Source organism: Armigeres subalbatus, chromosome 3 (genome assembly GCF_024139115.2).
Source record: "Armigeres subalbatus isolate Guangzhou_Male chromosome 3, GZ_Asu_2, whole genome shotgun sequence".
Taxonomy (NCBI): domain Eukaryota; kingdom Metazoa; phylum Arthropoda; class Insecta; order Diptera; family Culicidae; genus Armigeres; species Armigeres subalbatus.
In genome coordinates, this window is record NC_085141.1 from 277741228 (window position 1) to 277767226 (window position 25999).

The following is a 25999-nucleotide window of genomic DNA, read 5'->3' on the forward strand; positions in this document are numbered from 1 at the left end:
TGTTAGTAAAAGTGATATGAAAGAGAAGTTGACGCAAAGTGATGCACAAGAAAACGGAAGAATACAAAATGAAGAGGAAGTTGGACAAAACGAAGAAGACGAGATATGTGTATGAAAGTGTAAAATCAAGCGAAAAGCAACAAAAAACAAAAAAGCAGTAAAAACATTCAAAAGAAAGTGAACTAAATTAAAGAAAATAGAAATCTTTGGTAAATAACTGGAGAAATACAACGAAAGCAGTACCACGGAATCGGCGAACAGCAGCAACTTATATAATACATAAGCTAAGTGAATTTATTGTACCCTTACCATACATATATATATTTTTTTAATTACTCTAATTTATCAGACATGAATTCACGGATAGTGTAAAGTGTCACTAATAAACAACAACTACAACAACCATTTTCCTGTGGGGCTGCCTTTCCGATTCTGTTTTTTCGCACTTGTATACAAGTTTGATAAATTTGTTATCATGGCTTGTTATGATTCGGAACAGTTTTATCATTGTTCGTTATCTATTGAGAGCGATTTCTGCAAACCCTGGCCCGGATCCCTCATTTTAATGTTTTATATAAAGCACCCCAAAATCTATTCGGATTCCCAATAATTTTAGAAGAATGAAATATAATCAAAGCATCGATATATGTATGTGAGCAATTTTCCAATATGTGCATAAAGTATATACAAATTACATAACCCTATCCTTAAATTCTCCGATATCTATCTCCACTCCTTCAAATCAAAATCCTATAAAAATAACTCTCTAAGGAATTCCCCCCAAACTAATCTGCGATGCTATTGGAAAGCAGTGTACTTCATTTGTCCTGTTCCGCTATCATTCAAGCACGTTCCATTGCACTCCGGATCGCTTTATTGCACTACTCGCGTACCTCCATTGCATAACTCAGAATTGTGGATACAAATCGCTGCTCCTCTGCGCTCGTCCTCATACATAGTGAATAGCTGTGCACCAATTCATTTCGCCACCATTCTTTTCATCTACGCGGACGATGGAAAATCGACAGTAGAGGGAAAAAAAGCGTAAACCATTTTCTTTCCCACTTTCAAACGCAAACACTTGTGTGACTATATCGAGATTTTTTTTATTCTGATTGCACATGCGACAGTCACTCCATTACACTACACTAGAGGATGGTGCTGCCTCTGCGTTTTTTCTTTGTTTATTACACTACGTTAGCCCCTCCCACCGCCGAACGCTTTTGTCAAACGACTCAACTTACGTTGTTCCGGTTGTCGGTGTCCTACTGCTGTCGTTTCTGCCGGTGGGGTGCTTCTTCTGAATGGATGGTTTCAAGTAGGAATTCACAACGGTCTATCATCTCCTGCGGCACCGGCACTCGATTGGACAGGTGTTATCGATGGCAGTATTTCGAAGTTTGCGATGCCGAGCCGCTGTAGCCGATGAGCTGCGGTGTGAAGACAAGCGATTGCTGCTCCGTGTCGATGGCCCTATCCAGACTGGGCTGTCGACAGTTGACGATGACGATGGGGAGAATCGCCCGTTCATTATTTGCCATCGCACCAGCAGGACCCAACTGACCAGGACGGATGCGAAACCAGCCATCAGCAGGCGCCACGGTGGATTACCACGGCTGAACGGTGCAGTTCCGGTTTGCATGGCCTCCGGATGTTCACCTGAAAGAACCGCCCGAACTGATATGAGCGTTAATAAATACGCGATGAAGCGACACAAGGGAGGGGGGTGCATCGATCCTGCTCCGAAGGGGTTCTTTCTGCTTGGAGACTTGCCTCACCGTACGACCCAGAAGGCTTATTTTGACTGTTATTGCCTCACTGTGGTTTATGAATGAATTGACCCAGTGTAGAATATGAATCCACAACTACTATATGCTCGGTTAAAATTTCCACCAGCACAGAGTGCTCCCTTCACCTAAAGCCCCTTCGGCGCAGGATACCCTCAAGGTGGTCACGAATCGAACTTACCGTTTAGTACGTGCACCCGCACGCTGGCCACATCCGCATTCGACGGCGAACAGCTGTACTTGCCCGAATCGTCCAGGTCGGCGTTCTGAATTAGCAGGTGGGACGTGGTCACATCGCCCTTTTCGGTGATAACCGATACGCCCCCGCGACTCGAGTCGTAGCTGATGACCTCGTCGTGGTGGTACCAGAAGATGTACGCCGGCGGCTCCGGGCTGTACTTGACGGCACAGGTCAGGTTGATGGTGCTGCCTTTGTCGACGTGCAGATCCGGTCCGCCGATAATGGTCGCCGTGGGAACTGGAATGGAGAGAGGGAACGAGAAAAAATGTAATAAGTAAGAGTTTATTTTGGGTCATTTTTTGTTTTGTCTACGGTGATATATAGAACGAAACTGAGGCAGTAGGATAGAGTGAACGGATTCCAATACTCCTATATATGTACTTAAATTAATATTGAATATAGAAATCAGAAGTGATGAAGACAGAGTTGAGGATTTTTTTATTATTATCTTTGTTTGGGAGATTGTCAGCCGGAAACTGGTTCATCTTCAGAGTTGAGGAATGTTTGTTTTACCCACCGCTAGTTTTCAACTAATTTACTTTTTGAGGAGCCTAAAAAAAAGGTTTCCAACGAAGGTGCTGGGCTGAGCAACTTCAGCTTTAAATTGTATTTTCAATGCCAATGGATTCTTAATACCGTTTTGGCTCAAATCCCGAACATGAATTATATTCCGAACACTGGGCGTTTTAGCGCCCTAAAACTAAAACTTTAATTGGTCTTCCGCACTGAGGATCACGATTTCAAACGAATTCAAGCTCCTGTGGAGAAAATTACACGAATAAAGCCAAATTGAGGTAAAAAAAGGGCGTGAGACACCTCAAACTTCATGTTTTCATAAAACAATTATTATTTATTTATCATCAGACTAAGGCCGGAGTGGCCTGTGCTGCACATAAAAGACTTCTCCATTCAGCTCGGTTCATGGCTGCACTTCGCCAACCACGCAGTCTGCGGAGGGTCCGCAAGTCGTCCTCCACCTGATCGATCCACCTTGCCCGCTGTGCACCTCGCCTTCTTGTTCCCGTCGGATCGTTGTCGAGAGCCATTTTCACCGGATTACTGTCCGACATTCTGGCTACGTGCCCGGCCCACCGCAGTCTTCCGATTTTCGCGGTGTGAACGATGGATGGTTCTCCCAACAGCTGATGCAACTCGTGGTTCATTCGCCTCCTCCACGTACCGTCCGCCATCTGCAACCCACCATAGATGGTACGCAACACTTTCCTTTCGAAAACTCCCAGTGCGCGTTGGTCCTCCACGAGCAAAACAATTATGGAGATGATATTTTCAAGGTTCCTGGGCCCCTCGGGCTCAATCTGGCCACATCGGCCATAATCTGTAGGATCTCCAGAATAGCCATTTCCTAAATTGAGCCAAAATAGATCGTGCGACATCTCAAACTTCATGATTTCACAAAGCAGTGCACTGACACATGATTTCACAAAGCAGACCACAGCAGTGGTCGGAATGATATTTTCAGGGTTCGTGCGCCACTTGCGTTAAGCCCGGCCACAATCCGAGGGATATCCCGAATGGCAATTTCCTAAACTGAGTCAAAATAGATCTGCGACACCTCAAACTTCATGATTTTACAAAACAATGATGGAAATAATATATTTGGGGCTTTTGGGCCACTTGGGTTCAATCCGGACACTATCCGGAAGACCTCCGGAATGGCCATTTGCTAAACTGAGCCAAAATAGGTCGTGCGACACCTCAAACTTCATGATTCCACAAAGCACCCAAGGGAAGATCCCCAAAGTACGTCACGCAAATATTGACGATTTTCAACCCCCCTCCTCCACATTTCATCACGTTTTTAGTTACAAACCTCTAAAAATTGTGTATGCATAGTCACGCTGCTCAGAACCTCCTTCCCTGTAGAGGCGTGACATACTTTGTGAATGCCCCCCAAGTAACATTTTGAGTTTTATAACGCTTTCGAAGACCATAATCTACTCTACTAGAGTTTTATAAAACCAGTATGAAACCATAATGTTACTAGGGTAGCGATTGGAATGATATTTTCAGGGTTCTTGCGCCACTTGTGTTCAACCCGGCCACAATTGGATTCAATCCGGACACTATCTGGAGGACTTACGGAATGGCCATTTCCTAAATTGTGCCAAAATAGGTAGTACGACAACTATTTCCAGGGCTCCTGCGCGACTCGGGTTTAGTCCGGCCATTCCGGAAGACCTCCATTGAAAGTAAAGCACGTCGTGTAACACCTCAAACTTCATGATTTCACAATGCAATGATGAGAAAGATGTTTTGAGGGTTCCTGGGCTACTTGGGTTCAATCCGATACAAAAGTGACATAATACGGAGGACTTGCGGAATGGCCATTTCCTAAATTTGATCATGCCATACCTCAAACATTATGATTTTACGAAACAATGATGAAAGTAATTTTCGAAGGGTTCCTGGGCCACTCGGGTTCAATCCGGTCACATCGCCCACAAGATCAAGATCTTCGGATTCGGACAACAGTTTCAATTTTGATGGCCCTCATAATCAGACGTCAGCTAGTGTTCATTAAGCACTTCCACAGTTATTAACTGCGAGGTTTCTAAGCCAAGTTATCATTTTTGCATTCGTATATCATGAGGCAACACGATGATACTTTAGTGCCCAGAAAATTAGAGACAATTTCCAATCCTAATATTGCCTAGACCGGCACCGGGAATCGAACCCAGCCACCCTCAGCATGGTCTTGCTTTGTAGCCACGCGTCTTACCGCACGGCTAAGGAGGGCCCAACCTAAGTAACATTTTAAGCAAGGATGTTATCGATCATTCAGTAATCTGCGTTCGATCATTTAGTAGTTTGTCAATAACTCATTCCAGAGGCCTAATTTCATATTTTTTGTATGGCGGACTTTTAGTGCGAAGGTTTTTCTACAAATCTCCTTAACAGGTCGATGTTCGAATTCCACTACTAAAGGAGTTACGGTGTTAGTTTCTATACTTATACTAAATGATAACAAAATATGCAATCATTTAGTCTAAGTTACTGCTACTAGCACTATAGCTCCGTTACTAGTGAAATTCAAACAACGAACTGTTAAGTAGAGTTGTAGATAAACCTTTTTTGTAGATAAACCAGAGTTGTAGATAAGTCCACCATATAAAACATTTGGAAATTTAGCCTCTGGAATGAGTTATTGGCAAACTACTAAATGATCGAAGGCAGATTACTAAATGATCGATAACATCGTTGATTTTAAGTTTTATAACGCTCTTCAAATCCATAATTTACTCTACAAGAGTGTTATAAAACCAGCATAAAACCAAAATGTTATTACGGAAGGGACCATTAGGGAGGACGAATTAGGGAGGTATCAAGACAGGGAATACTTTTTTTTCTCAAAATTCAAAACTTTTTTATCATGTGGAAATACGGTCCAGCGGTTCTCAACCTTTTTCTTGAGAGGTACCGCTTAGCAATTGCATTAATTGAGGTACCCTCTATTTTCTTTATGCTGTAAATGAAAATAAGCGTAGATACATGGAAAACGGACCTGAAAACTAACGGGATATATGGCTCTCCATAAAGTTGGCTGACATTTTCACTGTTCCGTGAAAAATTGGAATTCAAAGTAAATTTATAATTGAAGAGAGGCTTCCAAGTATCTTCAAGGGAGGCTTCAAAGCCTCTTGAGAAGCGGCTTTCGAGCCACTTAAAAGGAGGCTACTGAGCTTCTTGAAACTATGCTTCCAAGCCTCTTGAAAGAAGAATTCCGAGCCTCTTCAAGGGAAGCTTCCGAGCCTCTTGAAAGGAGGTTTTCAAGCCTGTTGGAGGGAGGCTTCCGGGTCTCTTGAAAGGCGACTTTCGAGCCTTTGAAAAGCGGTGTCTGAGCCTTTTGATAGGAGGCTTCCGATCCTCTTGAAAGGAGGCTTCAGAGCCTCTTGAAAGCGGCTTTCGAGCCACTTGAAAGGAGGCTTCTTAGTCCCTTGAAATCACGCTTCCAAGCCTCTTGGGCAAAGAATTTCGTGCCTCTTAAAGGAAAGCTTCCGCTCGTCTTGAAAGGAAGCTTACGAGCCTCTTGAAAAAAGGGTTCCGTGCCTCTTGATGGGATACTTCCAAGCCTCTTAAAGGGAGGGTTCCGGGTCACTCGAAAGCAGGCTTTTGAGCCCTTGAAAGGAGGCTTCCGAGCTACTCCAATGACTTGACTTCCTAGCCTCTTAAAACCGCACCAAGAGGCTTCCCAGCTTCTTGAAGGGAGGCATCCGAGTATCTTGAAAGATGGCTTTCGAGTCACTTAAAAGCAGGCACCTGAGCATCTTAAAAGTGCGCCTCTGAGCATCTTGAAAGCAGGCCGAGCCTCTGAAGGAAGTTTGCCGGGCCTCTTAAAAGGAGACTTCCGAACCACTCTAAGGGAAGCTTTCGAGCCTCTTGAAAGGTGGCTTTCTAGCCACAACTTCTTGAAGGAGACCTTCGAACCTATTGAAAGGAGGCTTCCGCACCTCTTGAAAAAGGCTTTCAAGCCTCTTGAAAGGAGACTTCAAGCTACTTGGATGGAGGCTCACGAGAAGCGTAGAAGGATGCTTCCAATTGAGGGGGTCAAACACAAAAGGGTGTAAGTGACAAAATGTTAGTTTTGACAAAAATGAGTGCATAGTCTTTCAATATTTTTTCGCTTCATACAAATTGTATGAAAGATCAAAAAATTAATAATTTACTGTGAATTTTCACATTTTTTATAAATATCGAGCAAATTACATCAACATATTGCCGCAAAGCTCGAGAACCAAAGCTTTTTTTTTTCTGTACTCAACTTAATTTTAACCAAAATTGCACTTACCCCCTTTTGCTTCTAACCCTTTCAATTCTTTTACAACGAAGCAACTAAGAAGAAAAATACACAATTATCAAAACTTTATCAATAAGTTTTATTTGGAATTGTTATGTATCCGCCATTATGCATTCCAGTCCGAGGTACCCACTGGGGCCAGCGAAGGTACCCCCAGGGGTACATGTACTCCTGGTTGAGAACCGCTGATTTAGTTAAATGCCACTTGGCCGAAAGGGTCATTTGACCGAAAAGGTCATTTGGCCGAATAGTAAACTTTTTTTTCTTAATAATTGAAGTGAGTAGTGGTCTCTACTCACTTCTCACTTCTTATTTCTCATTTCTCACTTTCCTAGTAACATTGTGGCTTTATAATGGTTTAATAATTGTCTTGTAGAGCGAAATATGGTTTTAAGACCGTTATAAAACAAAAAATGCTACTTGGGTTGACATTCCTCACTTCTCACTTCTCCCTTTGAACTTTTCTTTTCTTTCTTCTCACTTCTCACTTTTCATTACTCATTTCTTACTTCTCATTTCTCACTATTCACTTTTCATCTCACACTTTTCCCTTCTCACTTTTCACTTCGCACTTCTTCACTTCGCACTTCTCACTTCTTACTTCTCACTACTCATTTCTCACTTCTTATTTCAAACTTCTCCCTTCTCACCTTTAACTCCTTACTTCTCACTTCTTACTTCTTACTTCTCACTTTTGACTTCTCACTTCTAACTTCTCATTTCTTATTTCTCATTTCTCACTTTTCACTTCAATTTCCACTTTCCACTTCTCATTTTTCACTACTCATTTCTCACTTTTCACTACTCAATGGTAAGAGAATTCCCAATTTTCTCTCTCATTTTCCATTCCTCACTTCTCACGTTTCACTTATCACTCTCACCTCTCACTTTTTTTTTCTCATTTCTCAACTCACTTCCTATTTCTCAAGTCTATTTTCTTGTGAGCTCACTAGAGGTGTGCGCCGGTCCGATATTCGTCGGCGGCGGGGTTTGTCAGAATTTTGATCGGCGGCGGCGGCGTTTTCAGCATCACGCCGAAAGCCATTTTAGCCGGCGGCGGCGTGAATCGGCGTGGCGATTTTTTCATTACGTTTTTCTAAGATTTTTTTTGCATTTTCAAGACATTAAAAGAATAATCTTTTGAATTTCGCATGAAAATGTAATGAACTTCTACAGAAAAATCTATAAGTTTTTCCAAAATTTGGAAAATATTTTCGGATTGTTTGAAGTTTCGATAAATCTTTGGAATTACCAACAGAATCTTTTTTGAATTCCCAAATAAAATTGTTTGGAATTTCAGTAGAAAATTTGTCGCAATTTACATGAGAAACTTCAGAATTTTTACAAAAAAACTTCAGAAATTTATGAAAAGTTCTTGTTGAGTTTATGTTGAGTATTCTTCCAAATTTGCAAAGAACATTATTGATAATTGTAGTAGAGTGCAGCTGGTTGAATGGGTGTTTTACCGTTGGCTTTCTCAGTCTAGAATAATAAAGATGGCTAGTTTGGCATGGCCAACGATAAAACAGTCAATTTTTAAGAATTTCCGCGGGAGACTCTAAGGAGTTTTTGAGAAAAATTCTCTGGAATGCTCAGGAGAAATTCTTCGTAAGTTTAACGGAAACTGCTTTAGAATTTCCGCGGAGGATTGTTCAAAATGTTTCAACAAAAAATTGTTCGAACTTATTGGAATTCTACGGGAAATTCCTTGTACAGTAGACGTTCGATAACTAAAAGTCATTTAACTGCAATGCTTTTAGCTGCATTTCGAAAGTTACATCAGTTTTGCAGTTATCGGAAAGCTGAGCTTCAAAACTATGTCAAAGCCGATGATAGCTGAAATAATAATAATAATGATAGCTGCATAGCGGTGAACAATCAGATGCACTTTTATTTTGACGACGTCCGACAATTATTTGATGTTTAGAATGCGTTGAAGTTATTGAACGGCTAGTGTATTGTACGTAAGAAATTCTTGGGAAATTCCATTGACCGAAAGCCATATGTCCGAACTGGTAATTTGGCCGAAAAAGTCGTTTTCCATAGCAGGTCGTCAATGTCAATAACCAAATGTCAATAATTGAATAGGTAATTTAGTCCAAAATATCCATCCGTTTGGCCTAATGACATTTACGTTGAAAAGGCCTTTTGTCAAACGACCGTTGAATGAAATTTCGTAATCTCTCTACGTTTAAGTCGATACTGGCATTTAAGCCAAAAGCCATCCAACCAAATCCCATTAAGCCGAATTGAACGCTTATCCGAAACTGTTATCAGGTCACAAATGGTTTGACCAAAAAAGTAGGGTTGAGTTGCGTGCTCTTGCCTACGCAATGCGGTCGGGTCTGAGCTTGACGACCGACTGGCAAATAGCTTACACAACCTCACTTGATCAGTACCGTTGCTGATGAAGAATGTGTATAGCCGCCAGACATTCTAAATACTCACGCTCCTCTAATGTGGACGTGTACAATACACATGTGGAAGTATTGGCTTGATAAATGGATTGCGAGTGATTTGACTATGCGTCCAATTTGGGAATCTCGAGCTCTTTCAGTAGCCGCTAGGTTGCGAAGGCCGACGGAGGTCCTTCGTAGCTTAGTTGGTTAAAGCACCAGTCTAGCGTACTGTAGGGTCATGGGTTCGAGTCCCATCGAAGGGAAAGTGGTTACCTCCAATACATTTTTCAAATCAATATCTTCCACATAACGTACATATTCACATATGAGTTTTCATAACATTGTAAACCAAAAAAGTAGTTTTACCGAAAACGACATACAGCCGAAATGGGCATTCAGCCGTACTGGTAATTTGGCCGAAAAAAATCGTTTCACCGAATAGATTATTTGATCGAAACTATTCGGATAAACGTCTTTTTTGGCAAAATGATCAATTTAGCCGAACGACACTTCCAAAGAAGGTTGCAGAAAGGACATTCAAGGGCCAAATGGCTCTTTCTGCCAAATGCCATTTTTTACCAAACGGCATTTTTGGTCAAATGATGTACATTCGGTCAAATGACTTTTTCACCCGAACGGCATTTTCAGCCAAATGACCTGTTTGGCTGTACATCGCTTTCGGCCAAACTACATTTTCGGTTAAACCAGTTTTGATCTGATAACAGTTTCCGTGAAACGGTTTGCTAAATGGTACCCGGCTAGATGTCTTTTGGCCTAAAGTCCAGTATCGACTTAAAAAAAGACCATTTCGCCAAACAAGTGGCCTTTTCTGACCATATTACCCGTTCAGTACGAGGTTCATTCATTGAAATTTGGCCGTATGATTCCCTTGGACCAAATGACATTTTTGGCCAAATGACTGTCAAAAAACTATTTCTGCTAAATGGCATTTTTGGGCAACGATCGTTTCGGATAGACAACCTGTTAGGGCAAACGGATTTTTCGGCCAAATTATCAGCTCTATCACTTTCGGTCTTACTGGAATGGAATGGAACTTACCAAGAATTTTTAATCGAAAATAGAAAGAATTTTCTGATGAAGCTTAGCTTAGACTGACTGTACATATCAATAGTTGCTACTCCGTGATTGATCAGATCTGGTGCGAATTGCACTTCAATCCAAGTGAATAGTGGTTGGGATTTACCATCTATTCTCGAAGTCCACGTTCCAGCAGCTCTCGAATGTTGATCAATAACGGCGCCGGCCAAGTCATTGCCAGGGATTTTTTTTTGCGATTCCTTACAGTCAGTTGGAAAAGGAAGGGAAGGTTAGTGTGTGGTAATTGTTGCTACTAGAGACCGAGAATACCTCTGCATCTCCACAATTACCACGGGAAGGAAGTTGTGCTAGTTGGGTGGGGTAATCAGAAACATAGATCGGGATTCACCATGGAAAGTGATGTGATCTATGTAACTTCTATTTTACTATTAGTACGGATATTTTTATAAACAACAGTGTTAGTTTTTACTTATCTGATCTTTCAGAATGGGTGTTCAATTGTTAATCCATTGCAATTATAAACAATCCATCGCTCAAAATAAGCGATTGTTCATTTGCATTTACGCCAACGCCATCATTATTTCACAGCGCTTGCAGCGAAGGGGCGACAATGCTACAATCAGATTCTAGATTAGATTTGAGGGATTGTGACGAAAACAGTTATGCGAAAGTACGCCGTCCCCATCAATGATGAACTGTTCACTGAATTTTAAAAAGCGATAAGGATAGATTAAGTTATTTAAAGAATGATACATATATCATCATCATCACCATGGTGACTTTTGTTAAGTGGTTCAATCATAACTTTCGCGAATCTCTCAACTTTGGAAAGTGTTGTCCATGGTTCTCGGCTTACAGCAACATGAAATCATTTCACCCGGATCGAAAATATTTCGCTGAATCATTTCCATGAATTAGGTCGCAATTCATATTCGTTAATGAGGTGAATTTAATAAATGTGGGTAGTAGAGTGGGGCGCACTTGTATGGAAAAACACAAACTTCATTCAATCAAGTAAGATCAAGGATTTTCTGAATCGTTTTGGGATCCCGATCAACTGTGCAAAATATGGTCTCGATTGCTTGCGTCCTCGCTTACCGCAACGCGATTTAAATTTCTATGAAGATTAGTATTCGAAATTGTACTTTTTTACATTTTCATCCTCAGCGGCTATATTTTATCGTCAATCACAAGACTCATTACGTTAGCATATAGTCTGAAAGATGCCGAAACACTTTGCTGAAGAAGGTACGTTGCTGGAACATCTACTAAAAATGTTATAACGCTTCGAAGATTGATTGTTCGAAATTTTAACAAAATATTGTATGGAATTCTCATGGAAATAATTGGTATCTTCACGAAAAATTCTCTGGAGTTTCAACGTAATGTTGTAGAGATCTATCAGGAAATTATACGGAAAATGCACTGAATCTTCGGAGTTTCCACTGAAAATTTGAATCGGCGTGGAAAATTATAGATCAGCGGCGTGACAAATTTTAAACGGCGGCGCGCCGATGCAAAAATGTTGGCAGCGGCGGCACACACCTCTAATTCTCACTACTCACTCCTCAATATTTACTTTTGACGACTCACAATTTATGTTTTTTTTCTAACTATTCGGTATTCGGCCACATGATTCGGAAATTATATCTTGGGCTTAATTCGGACACATCGGCACACATTCTGAAGGATCTGTGAAATGATCAATTTCCAAATTAATTCAAAGTACATCGTGTGATCCTCCTTAGCCGTGCGGTAAGATGCGCGGCTACAAAGCAAGATCATGCTGAGGGTGGCTGGGTTCGATTCCCGGTGCCGGTATATACAATTTTCGGATTGGAAATTGTCTCGACTTCAATGGGCATAAAAGTATCATCGTGTTAGCCTCGTGATATACGAATGCAGAAATGGTAACCTGGCTTAGAAACCTCGCAGTTATCATTCAATATCAATTAGCCGTCGGTTGTGGACGCATTTTTAAGCGCTCTGCACTTATTTTAATTATTATTATTTTTATTTTTTTGCTTCAATTGTCGCGCGCGGCCGTTCAGTTAAAATGCAGTGTAGTGTTAAATCGTGCAATATCAGCGACGACCGGTTCCTATGGAAGTGTGAATTTTGTTTTAAAACTTACCATGCTGCATGCGTTGGAGTGCAGAGGCATCAGGAAAATTTCATATTGTCATACATGGTTCCCTGTGCGACGACTGCCAGCATAACTTGAAGTCAGGAATAGACACCCGCAAGGTACTCCACCAGCAGCAGCAGTTAATTGACACAATAAAAGAACAAACGGATGCTAATCTTCGAGTGGCTTCCGACCTGAAGAAATTAAGTGCAGTTGGCGAATTATTTGACAATATTGAGTTGCAGCTCAAAGAAACGACTGCGTGTATAAATAAAACAACTTCGTCCAACTTATCAAATGCTGTTTCATCATTATCACGTTTAATTGAAAACAGCCCGACAACAAGTAAAACAGATAGGTCAGCTGATGAGCTGTCTGCAATAAAAATCATTTAACGGGACTGCTGAACATTTCTATGAACTCCACTAAACAGCATATAAATGATTTCGTGGAGGATCTGACAAAGATTTGACAGAAGAATTCAAAAAATTTGTAGTGAATTTCAAACGCTGAGCAGTCTGACTATGGATATGGCTTCTCATTGCAATGAACATAACTCAAGTCAGCCACAAATAGTATCACATGCTTTGACTGAGTTACAATCACTGGCCTCTTCTGTTGGAGGTGATATCTTAAATGAAGTAAAATCTTTGGCGACTGTAGTAAGAACACATTTGGAGGCCAACATTGGCACTGCTCGCCTTATTCCTAAAGAATCACCACCAAACTTGTTGCAAGAACTAGCTGAAACGGAAGCTGAATCAGAATCGCTTCAAACTAGCTCGGGTTGGCGGCTTCTTGGTTCTATGAAAATATGGAAAGCCGATTGGACTGATTACGATGCACGTAAGCGTCGTCGACTGAACCAGCAACGATTATCTGAGAAAGCTAAGGCAAAGAAAAAGAGGTGTCAACGACGTTATGCTGAGCAATTTAAGAATGATGGCAAGAATGATCGTAATAAAACTAATAAATTTACGACACCAAGTCCACACATCAGAGTGCCTCATTTTATTAGAACCAGTAATAATAAAATGACAACTCAACGAAGCCACTTCGCCCTTCGTGATGACGATAATCATTCATTTAACCTACCGATGGACAGAGAGTTACTTGCAGCTGCTAAGGAACGTTTTTCACATCCGCCTCCAACACTGTATCGACCAATTGCATTCCAGAGAGGAGAAATTCTGAACCCGTATCCTGCTTCTGACCGTCCAACGACATCCAATACTCCTAATCAATCACCAATGCGCTTGGTTGGGACCTGTGCTTGCCAGTGTTTTTGCCAGAATTGACGAACTCCTTAGAGGAAGGTATTGAATCTACATGTATTAAATGTAATATTCATAGCATAAGTGACGATGACAGAATCACTGACATGACTGTGATAGCAAGTAAAAATGATCACGAAGTCCCTAATGAAATTTTAATATACTGTCAAAATTTTAACCGCATGCGAGGTGCTGGCAAAATTAATGAAATTCACAATAAAGTATGTACATGCGCTTACAATATTATAATTGGTACTGAAACTAGTTGGACAGAAAGTATAAAAAATGAGGAAGTGTTCGGTAATAAATACAATGTTTTTAGATGTGATCGAGACCTAATTTTAACTGATAAAAAATCGGGTGGTGGTGTACTAATTACTGTAAATACCGTAAATAAGTTTTTTAATACAGCAGAACAAGTTATGAGTGACATGGATTCAGAAAATAGAATTCACATATACGGTGACTTTAATCAAAACTCAATTGAATTTATTGCAGATGAATATAATATGTCTTTGCTACTTCCTATCATTGGTGAAAATGAAACTTTACAGTCACTTTTTGATAAATCTAGTCAGTTGGGATTAAATCAAGTGAATCATGTCAGTAACGACCGTAATGTCCATTTAGATCTTCTCTTCACTAACTGTACGGAAGATTTCAATGTTGATAAGGCCCAGCATCTTTTGTGGAAAAACGAACAATACCACACAGCAATTGAATACTCATTAATAATAAATTCTGCCAGCACTCGCCCGAATAAATGTGCATTTGAAATGGTGAATGACTTCAACAATTGTGACTTTGATAAAATGAGAAATGAACTTGACGCAGTTGAGTGGCAAACAATACTCAATAGTAACTTAGATATAAACAGCAGTCTACATTTTTTAATCAAACACTGTTTGCGTTAGTAGATGAGCTAGTACCTAAGAAACGCAAAAAGTTTTCAACAATTCTAAGAATCCGGTCTGGTTCACTCGTGAGATAAGAAATCTAAGAAATCGTAAACAAAAAATGCATAAAACATATAGGAAAAATCGAACTTCTGATAATCTGAAACAATATATTGAAATATGCAGGGAGCTTGACGATCAAATATCAGAAGCATACGAAAATTATAATAGGATTTTAGAAAATATTATAAAAAAGGATCCTAAAACCTTCTTTAACTTTGTCAAAGAGAAAAGAAATCGGATACTTTTCCATCATGCATGAAATTTAAAGAATTGGTTAGCCATGATAGCCAGGAAATTTGCAATTATTTCATGAATTTTTCCAAAGCACTTACAAACCTCTTGATGCTGTTTATGATCGTGATTATTTTCATTATTTACCTGATCAGACAAATGATATTTCAATATCCGGTATTACTGTACATGAAATTGTAACAGCATTAGAAGCATTAGATGCGTCCAAGGGTCCTGGACCCGATGGAATTCCCCTTTATTACTAAAACAATTAGCTACTTCATTTGTAAAACCATTATTTTGGCTTTTTAATAAATCATTAGCTCATGGAGTATTCCCACATTTATGGAAAAATCTTATCTTCTTCCAATTTTCAAATCAGGCAAACGCTCAGACGTACAAAATTATCGGGGCATTGCAATTATATCATGTATACCGAAATTGTTTGAATCTATTGTGAACATGAAACTCTTTGAACAGGTTAAGCACTTGATCACAAATCGCCAACATGGTTTCTTTAAAGGCAGATCCACTGCCACTAATCTCTTAGACTTCGTGACATTTTCACTTGCTGCAATGGATAGAGGTAACTCTGTTGAAACTTTGTACACGGATTTCAGTAAGGCTTTCGATAGAGTTGACATCTCTTTATTACTCTTTAAGCTTCAGCGATTAGGTTTTTCGGAATATTTGGTTAGATGGATTGAATCATATCTTAGAGATAGAACACAGTTAGTGCGCTTCCATAATAAATTGTCTTCGCCAATTAAAGTTACTTCTGGTGTACCACAAGGATCACACTTAGGTCCATTATTGTTCATTCTTTTTGTTAATGATATAACACTCATATTAAAACGCCTTAAGGTCCTTATTTATGCCGATGACATGAAATTGTACATGGAAATTTGTGATGATGCTGACTTAGCCGTAAAAAAACCTTCTCGATATAAACGTGAAAAAATGTAGCATAATTTCATTTACTAGAAAGCAGATATTACAAAACATTACCTGTAAGCTAGGCCAGGAACGAATTATACGATGCACAAAAGTGAGAGACTTAGGGTTATTATTAGACTCCAAGTTGACCTTTGTAGAACATTATAACGTCATTATTCATAAAGCACATAACATGCTTGGATTCATTAAACGTTTCAGTTATCATTTCAATGACCCTTACACGATAAAAACACTCTATGTGTCCTACGTCAGATCAATATTAGAATACTGTAGCATTGTCTGGTCACCCTATCAAGAAGTCCACTCAAATCGAATCGAATCAGTACAAAAACAGTTTTTGCTTTTTGCTCTTAGAAAGTTAGGTTGGTCAACCCTACCGCTTCCGTCATATGAATCTCGGTGCCTACTAATTAATATCGAAACACTTAAGAAAAGAAGAGAAGTTGGTTGTGTAACATTCGTTAATGGTTTAATCTCACATCAGATAAAAGCAGAAAGCCTTCTGTCAGGCTTGAACTTTTATGCACCTACGCGTACCTTGAGAAATCGTGACTTATTTCAACTAAATCTGCAACGCACATCCTATGCTAAAAATGGACCGCTCAACTCTATGATGAACATATATAATAAATATTGTGAGGTCATCGACATATCAATGTCTAACACGCTAGTGAGGAAAACAATGAATAGTATTGCATAATAGTTGTCTAGTGATTAAAACAGATAGTGTTTAAGTGAAACAATGTGTTTGTAGTCTACAATGCTTGACGAAATAAATAAATAAATATTAACTGTGGAATTGCTTAATGAACACTGCGAGGCGGCAGTGTCCCAGTTGGGGATGTAATGCCAATGAAGAAGAAGAAGAAGAAGAAGAAGAAGAAGAAGAAGAAGAAGAAGAAGAAGAAGAAGAAGAAGAAGAAGAAGAAGAAGAAGAATATAGTGTGACATCTCAAACTTCATGATTTCACAATGCAACGATGGGATTAATATTTTCAGCGTTCCTAGACCACTTGTGTTCGATCCGATCATATCGGCTTCAATTTGAAGGACCTACGGAATGGTTCTAAATTGAGTAAAAAAAAAGGTCGTGCGACGCCACAACCTACATGATTTTACAAAGCAATGCTATGATCGGAATTATATTTTCAGGGTTCCTTGGCGACTTAGGATCAAACCGACTTGACTAGGCTTGATTTTGATAACCTGTTTGATCCTATTGAACAAGTTTTCCTTTAGTAGATTTCACGAATCGCAGCCAGTGTGACCAAATGGCCTAAGAGCCACAAAAACAGAATTAATTTTATCGTTTCGTGAAATCATCAAGTATGAGGTGGCACACATCCTATCACTAGTAACATTTTGGATTTATGATGGTGTTATAACACTCTCGAAGAGTAAACTATGGTTTTCAAGAACGTTATAAACCTAAAATATTACTTTGGTTTTTGATTGAATTTGAAAAATTTCATTTCTTAGGTCTTCGGATTGTGGTGGTTGTAACCCTATTGGCCCAGGTGGCCCAGGAACGATTGTATATCATTCCGCCAAAAACCATTTCGCAAAATATATTTTCGATGCTGAATATTTTGGTGAACAGGCATCATCACCGCTAGGTGGATTATTTTTTTTTTGCATTCGTATAGCATGAGGTTAACACGTTGAAACTTTTTATGCCCAGGAAGGTCGAGGCAATTTCTAATCGAAAACCGGACCGAAAACCGGAAGACCGAACCGGGAGTCAAACGCAGCCACCTTGAGCATAGTCTTGTTTTGCAGCCAGGCATCGACTAAGGAACGCCTCTCAGAATAGAATCAGTTTTCGAAAGTTTCATTGCCCCTAACAAACCCTTTGTTATACCTGGCAGGCGGGCTCTTTTATTAAAGGGTTTATCTCCTCTACTTGCCTTGTACCGGGCTGATACATCCATTTGGGGTCTCCAGTAGCCTTGCGAACTGAGGCGTAGGATTGCCAATCCGGAGATGGCGAGTTCGATTCTCGGTCCGGTCTAGGATGATTTCGGGTGGAAACATTTTCGACTCCCTGAGCATAGTGTATCCATTGTACTTGCCACACATGATACATACTCATGCAATGACGGGCATAGAAAAAGCTATCAATTCATAATTGAGGTAATGTTAATAAAAGTTCCAGTTAAAATGTAGAGCCATAGCAGAAGAAGGAAAGATTATCTCCTAACTCTTCCTTCTACCAGGCTGACGCTATCATTTGAAGAAGGCATAACCCCTCCGTTTGCCTTATTTCGGACAAACGCCTTTTCCAAAAGATGGCACTATCTACTCCTTTTGCCTTATACCGGACAGACGCATCCATTTGAAGAATCTTCCTTTCGCTTTATATCGAGCAAACGTGTCCATTTCAAGAAGGCAATATCTTCTCACTTTGCCATATTCCGGCCAGATGCGCTCATCCAAAGAAAGCATTGCCTTCTTTCATTGCTCTAAACCACAGTGAAAAAATAATTTAGACCGGATTACAAAACAATAGCACTATGTAAGTAGGGAAGTGTTGGCGGGTCTTGATCTCGAATACATGTCCCTTGACCACCAATTTTTGAAAGTTGCTGATGTTAGATTACAATCGTTGTTCATCCATCCCTTTTGCTGTCGCAATCCCTTAAGAATGTCTTCCTCTTGTTGTCTACCGTTAAACTCCATTCGTATGTCTTCCTCTCGTTGCTGTCTCCCAAAAAAATGTTTGACTCGTTACAGATGTGAAACGTTTCCAAGGATTTCAAATGTGTGAACATCAGCATTGTAATTAATTAAGCACCCTAAATTCCCTTCCTTTCTTATTGTATAATTGTATTCCCTAACCACGACCAAACCGCGAGCCTTTCAGTTCCCCAAAACTAACATTAGTGTATAAGAATCATGAAAAACTGTATTCAAAAACATGATTCCGGCTCCGTAACGCTTTACGGCAAATGAGCCTTCCAAATAAATTATAGTTTAAAAATAAAAACGAACAGTGGGTAATGTCTGAGACATAACCGCTAAATGGACGTAGGACTTGACTTAACCATGCCTTTCAGAAACATAATATGTCCAAATTTCCCACATCAGCTATTTTGGATAAATAATCGGCGTTGCATACCATTCCTTGGCAAAATCTTCTCATCAAACCAACACAGAAATTAAATCTACCTCGAACAAGAATCATCAAAAACAATTCAGGAAGTATCTGTCCGGTCACGAAATATTACCCTCGACAGTGGCAACCTTCCCACTGAAGGACTGCCTGAAATAAGCCACAAGTTGGCCCAGCAGGGGATGTAGGGCCTCCTAATCCGTGTGATAGCGACTGAAGGAGAACATTATTTTTAACTCTTAGAGCCTTGAGAAAGGCTGTTTGCTTCAGCTAAGTCCAAAAGTAGGAAACGATCTTTTCAAATAACCGCGAATTTCTAGTGGTGGTATAAAAAAGACTGAATGCTCTGCGAGCGAATGCACTTTTCTTTTATACCTTATTTTGAATCTTCTCTGCTTCCCAATTGGTGGGCCAATCAGCCAGTGTCTTGTATCCCGCTTCTTTGTCAGCCAAAGCGTCATCATCATCAACGCGTTCGAGAAGGACTTCTTCTTTTTCACGCTTGTTGCTCGCTGCTGGCGTCTATTTCCTAACGGGACTTTTCGCTTGATACAGGCCAATAAGCCGGGCAAGCGAGCTTAGAATTGCAGTTCAGGTGAGAAGTACGTGTTCTTTTCTGCGACAACATTGTTAGTAGTAGATGGAAGGAACACCCTGACATGGGTTTTCGGGTGATAAGATTTAGAATTGGAAACATGGGACGATCATTCAGTCACGTTCGCTTTGTGTGTGGTCAGTATCAAACAATGTTTATCTAGATATTTCTTGATCAATGCCAAAAAAATATTGTTTGAGCTGTTTTTTTAAACCCAAATATCCAAATATTATGTGAGAGATTTGGACATCTTCTGTTTTTTAGGCATGGTCAAGCGAAGTCGCTATTTATGAAAATCACGCATAAAATTTTATCACTAGAATATTGAAGTACAATTTCTATCCCGAAGGATATTGAAAGCTTTGATATTGATCTCTATTATTGGTTCTCTGAAGAACCGTTTGTTTTTCGGACATACATGCTGCATAATGTGGCTTTTCTTCAGCCTGTCTCGGCTCATCACCGATGCCGGCCGGTCTCGGCTCGACTCTGCTGCTGCTGCCGGTATCTGCTCAGCATTGCTGCTTTGTCGGGTCTGTAGGGTGGACTGCTGCTGTACTGGCTAGGTTTCGGCTGATGATGGTGGCTTCGATGGTGTCGAGCCGAAAAAGCTGTCGGTGCAGACTTCATTCCCTGGTGTGAGTGCTGTTCAATCGATGATGTGGTTGCTTCGCTTGTCCCGGTCAGAATGAAAGGAAAAAATTGCGTTGCGCTATTTTATGGCTTCTCGGCAGACCCAGCGGCTGCTCATTCGCTGGTGTCTGCACCAATCAGAACGTGGTAATGGAATGATGCAAGAATTATGCGGTACACATATTTATAGGTTCCTTTGATCTCAATGTTTTTCATTGAAAACAGTTTCATGCCTATTGAAACAAGTTTTTCGGGTCTTATCAAGCATGGACATGAAAGGCATACTTGAAATCTGTCGATTGAGGGGCTTACCGCAGAAATTCGTCCACTGAGACGAACGCTATTAACGTTTAAAATCTTTCAACACAGCGTAACGCGGTCGATTTGAAAATTTTGAAATGACACCCGGTATAGTAAAGAGAGACGTAAGTCCTACGTCAAAAAGCACCATGTAACAAGAAGAAGACTTCAATTAATATTCCAATGATAACTATTCTTACTGAATTCCGCCAAAAGACATTTCGCGGAATGGCTTCCGGTGAAAAAGTACATTCCACGAAATGTCTTTGGGAGAAATGGTACATTCCGCAGAATGTCGCACAGCGAAACAAAATTCCAAGTATACAACCCCCAGGAACCATTTCCATCATTGTTGCGAAGGAATCGGCCAAGAAATGTGATTTTAAAGCAGTTTTAATTGTTGAAAGCCCTTAAAAACCAACGTCAGGGACGAAAAGGTTAAGAAAGTATTTTTGGTCAGGCCGACTATTGACAATAACATGAAATACATTTTAAGTCATTTCTGTAAAAACAACCATTATTTGTTCCCTAGAGTCTATAAACGACACCAGCAATACAATAAATGCGAATCAACGTCCTGACGAATATAAACATAAACTCATTAAAGGTATTTTTCCGTTTTCAATTAAGTTCTGTTATTACTTTATCGTCCAATACGTTTGAAATCCTTTTAAAAAATCAACTTTTGTTTTGAGGCAAAAAATTACTTGTTGAAAATTAAATTACTTTGAAACGAGGAAATATCGACATCAGCAAACGTAGAAAAAAAAACTCTTAATAGAGGAAAAAACTTTTCCACTCAATATAGATTCTTCGTACAGTGGAAAGCATCCGGCTTCCCAAGCCTTAGCAAAGAACACGATTTTAATTAATCAATTTCTTTTGAACGCCATTCGCCAACCCGTTAAGGGCCGATTCCTTCCTCACTACTGGCCACGGCACAGTATAGAGTCACATTCACAATCAACGTTCCATGATTATGTAATGGGAGTACAAACTTTCCAACACGGATCACGGCTAACGTCATCCCCCGCCACGTCATGTCATCCCTTCCTTTGTCGTGGTTGTTAAAATGTTTCGAAGAGCGAGTTAATTGCTGCCATCATCTGCTGCTGATCAACTGAGCTTGACCCACCGTTACGTTGCCCACGCGCGCCGCCGCACCACGCCGTGGAGAAACCGGGGTAAGTTTCGGTACCACTTGAATGCAAACGTTCCATAATGACGGAGACAACTTTTCGAGCATATTTTGAATGCTTGCAATGGAATTATCAGAATCGATATACGTAGCCTTTAGAATAAATACTACGGCATTAAATATTATAGCAATAACGAGAAAGCTCTTATTAATGGATTTTATTAGATGCATCAAATAAAAAAACTAACAATAACCGAAATAGTTGTATTTACTTTTGTTTTTCATAATCCTTATACAAGCATCGTATTCCAGTATTTGAATTCATATTTTATTTTGCAACATGAACTATTTTCCCAGTTTTTTTAGTTCATGAAATTACGCACTTTATTATGAAGCATTTATTCTGCTGTCATTTGGGCACAGAAGCGCAACTTTTTGTGGAATAACTTTTGCAACACCACATCAGCGTAGCGAATAGTTTATTCGCCGAGCGATAGTCTTGGGAGTCAACCACCGAAAAAAATTTCACCATTCACATCATCATCATCATCATCATCATCAAAGTCGTCGTTCTCGTCGTTGTCGTCGAAGAATGAAACTTGAAATTATGTGTTTTATCATTTTCCTGGAAAGCGTCTGGAATCATGACTACAGAAAATTGTGACGAGGTGCACGGGGATGGAAAAACCACTGCAAATTGTTTCTCTAGAAAATGTCGGTGAAAAGCTGACTGGTTTTTGTCAGGAAACCCTATTTACTGCTGGCGTGGGGTTCAACAGCTCTGCTTGTTGTTTTTAACAAGCAGTAGCTCGTGCAGAATGGAGTATGCGAATCTAATGTACAATTATGTTTCAATTTCGATTTTAGGAACGGCTAAGCAGAATTGAATAATTGAATTTACAACTTTCACGGACAAACATTTTCCATCTCATAGCTGAGTCGGCAGTGACCTGCCAATACCTTGGCTGAAGATGAACCTGTTCTGCTTAAACAGATTAGCCAAATAGCAGAGATGGATTTCGAATTCTTTCAACTTATTTAGCTCTAACCAGATACCACTGAATCAACAATTCGACGCCACAATATATGGATCGAGGCCACATCTTCCCATCCTTGTTTTCGCCCCACGCTCGCTCAATCGATTTGTAATTGGTCAAGCCGCCTAGCTCGCTGCGCTTCCCGCCTTGTTGTACTTGTCGGGTCAGAAGTGACTTGTCTATCTTGACTATCTACTCGGCCCTGCAAAACAACCCGCTGGACGAGAGGAACACAATCAACTTCCTCAAAGACGCCTACCTCTACACTAGGATATAATAGAAAACCTGGCATCACACCACGACAACCCAACGAATGAAGACCCCCGCATCGAAACTGGACTATTCTCAAGAAACCACGGAACACGACCTGAACCCCTCAAAAATAAACCGACCCGGCAACGAAATTGGACTACTCTCTCAAAAAATGGAACACAAATCGAATTAACCCTGGAACCCCAATAGACCCCGCAACGACAATGGACACCCTCCGGAATACGCACCATCCATGATGGAACACTGAAAATCTCCTTTTTTTTTTTTTATTAAAAACAACAACTAGAATAACAAATTTGTAAAAATGATATGTAATACCTCTTATACACATACATATTTTTTTTTCTGATACCAGAGGTGAGCCAGCCGAGGGCTGAAAACCTCTTAAATGACTATCATGGGGAACAGACGCTGTTGTGAACCGCTCCTAATATGAAGAACAGACGCTCGATCAGACTATCCTCTTCCCCGTCAGCCTACGAGCATAGTCTCATCGATGTTGTTTATCCGATTTACCCTTAGTTTGCTCGTACTATGGGGAGGTAGGGATAGCGGTTGTTGGCTTAGAGGTTCGAATCACGATACGGATCACGAAAAGAAATCTATTTTATTCCTTTAGATACGCGAAGTACCAGCAGTACGAATTACTCAGTATTTGCCATGATCCAACACCGCAATTGTACTGTGTGTTGTTTTAATGTTGTTCAAAAGTGTTCCGCATCCTGAACGAATCAAGCCGGATCCGTTGACGGCTGCTCTACAACGGACCAGATTTTTACTGTACGGCAAATCCTTGTTACCGAATACGACAACAATCTATTAGTCAAACTATTCATTTGCCCTAACAACACTAACGATAGTATAAACCAATCCCTGTGAGACTTCGCATGTAGTACAAAATGAGTAGAATCATCGCATAAACAAACTTTTTCATGATTATCCATTCTAAACGTCCCTAGTAACATTTTGGTTTTAAGCTGGCTTTATAACACTCTTGAAGAGTAAATTATGATCTTCAAGAGCGTTATAAAACTTAAAATGTTACTTGGGGTGTAACGTTAACAACGAACAATCAAGAACAACATCTCGCATCCCTCGGGCGAGCTACCACGGAGGCCACCTCATATCGCTACCACGGAGGCCACCTCATATCCGGTGGCGAAGAAGAGTAAAAAACAACTGTTGAATCGGGGAGAGACGTGTTTTATCATTCGAAACAGATAGACGTACCTCATCGACGCAATACGAACCACGTGCATCGTGGAAAATCTTTACTCGCACTCAGGGCCGGATTTAGGCTGTGGGCCCGGGCCCCCACAAATCTTATGTACCAAAACCAACCATTTTTGTACATTTTGCGGCCCCCACAAGCTGTCATCCCCGGGGCCCCCCCTTCGGCTAAATCCGGCCGTTTGGAAGTACATACGAAGAAAGCTGGATAAGTCGGCGGCTGGGGGAAATAGCCGGAGTAGTGATCGTCCAAAAACGACTCCCTCTGGATTTGTCCTGTCGTTTGTTACGAACCACCGCAATCAAGGGCACCGTAACCTTCATTAAGGCATTGTTAGATTGCCAGATGGATGTTCCTAGTCAACTGCTGTTCCGAAGAGCCCACGGCAACAGTCGGCGGTTATAGCAATTGGAAGTCCCCGTTCATCGCACAAGTTGACCACCACGCCCGGTGACCCGTCGATTACTGGGTAAGTCCCGTCCGGCCCGTCAACCCGTACATCCGACGAAATTCCGCAGCAGATACCACTGAGATCCCTGCACGCGTTGAGAGGTGGTCATCATTTTCTTGGAACTGCGGGGTACGCCCTACAGTCAGCGGACGGCGCAAAGCACCATAAGTCCTTCTCACATCAGGTTGGTCCTCACGACCAGGACATATCAAGCTCCAGTTGCCGTCGATACCCCAGCGAAGGAAGCAAAGCGTCACAAGTTCCTTTAGCATCCGGTCGGTCCCCGTGGCCAGGGTAGAACAAGCTCTAGCTGCTGTCGATACCCCAGACCGGGCAGCTATTTAGAAATCATCCTGCAATATCTTCATGTCGCCGAGGCGACATTTTCCCGAACTTTGTAAGGTATGTTGGGAGTACGTTCTCCGCATGACACCGAAAGGGCGCCACCTTCTCCGATCGGTCGCAACCTAAACTGACCTTAACCCACTAACCCTAAAAGTAAGATGAAGAAAAAAATAAAACAAAAGTAAAATGTATCTCACTATTCTTCTTTTTCATTGGAAGTAGTCCTACGCATGCAAGTGGTTGGTCCTGATATAGTCCACTTCGTTTCGTCCATGTGTTCCCTAAAGCAGGTTGATTGCCGACCCTGAGACCTATCGTAGGAGGTGAGCTAATTTGGGACGTGAGTACGTCCACTTTCCAGACGAGTGGACGTCACAGAGAGTTACATCCTTTAAAAATGCCGTAAATATTAGGTCCTAACGCACCATCTGTTCGTTGATTTCAGACCGCGTAGAGCTATGGAAAATAATGGACGAGAAAAGCTGTCCTAGGAAGCTAACCAGACGCATCAAAGCTACGTTGGATGGTGTATAAAACTGTCTTAAGAATTCGGGCGAAGACGCCAGTTCGTTCGAATCGCGCCGGGATGTAAGGCAAGGTGATGAACTTTCGTGCCTGTTGTTCAATATTGCGCTAGAAAGTGTCATGCGTAGAGCCGGGTGTAACAGCCGGGGTACTATTTTCAACTGATCCAGTAAATTTATTTGTTTCGCGGATGACATGGACATTTGCAAAGGTGGCAGAACTGTAAACCCGCCTGAAACGTAAGGCAACAAAAGTTGGACTGGTGGTGAATGCATCAAAGACAAAGTATATACTTGTATGCGGAATCGAGCGTGACAGGGCCCGCCTAGGGAGCAGTGTTACGAAAGTGTGTGTGATCTGAAACCCATCTTGTGACATGTCAAACTGAAAATGGCTTTGCCGAATACACAGTTCAAATCATTCGGCCGAAAGTCTTCAAAACGAGTCATTTGGCCGAAAAAATCATTCGGCCGAAAACGCTGGTTAGCCGAAATGATCATTTGGTAGA

At 40.8% G+C, this 25999-nt stretch overlaps 1 protein-coding gene across 3 annotated transcripts in view; it reads right to left on the reverse strand.

The window, feature by feature from the left end:
* Positions 1 to 226: 226 nt before the first annotated feature.
* Positions 227 to 25999, reverse strand: part of LOC134224575 (kin of IRRE-like protein 1) — a 763295-nt gene continuing 737522 nt past the window's right edge. For 2 of the 3 annotated variants that reach the window (XM_062703983.1, XM_062703986.1), the window contains exons 5-6: positions 1969 to 2265; positions 227 to 1677 (exon numbers count right to left, since the gene is read on the reverse strand). In XM_062703983.1, the coding sequence (XP_062559967.1) occupies positions 1340 to 1677; positions 1969 to 2265 (635 nt within the window). In that variant the 3' untranslated portion in view covers positions 227 to 1339. The remainder of the gene's footprint in view (positions 1678 to 1968; positions 2266 to 25999) is intronic. The other variant, XM_062703984.1, reaches the window with a different exon arrangement.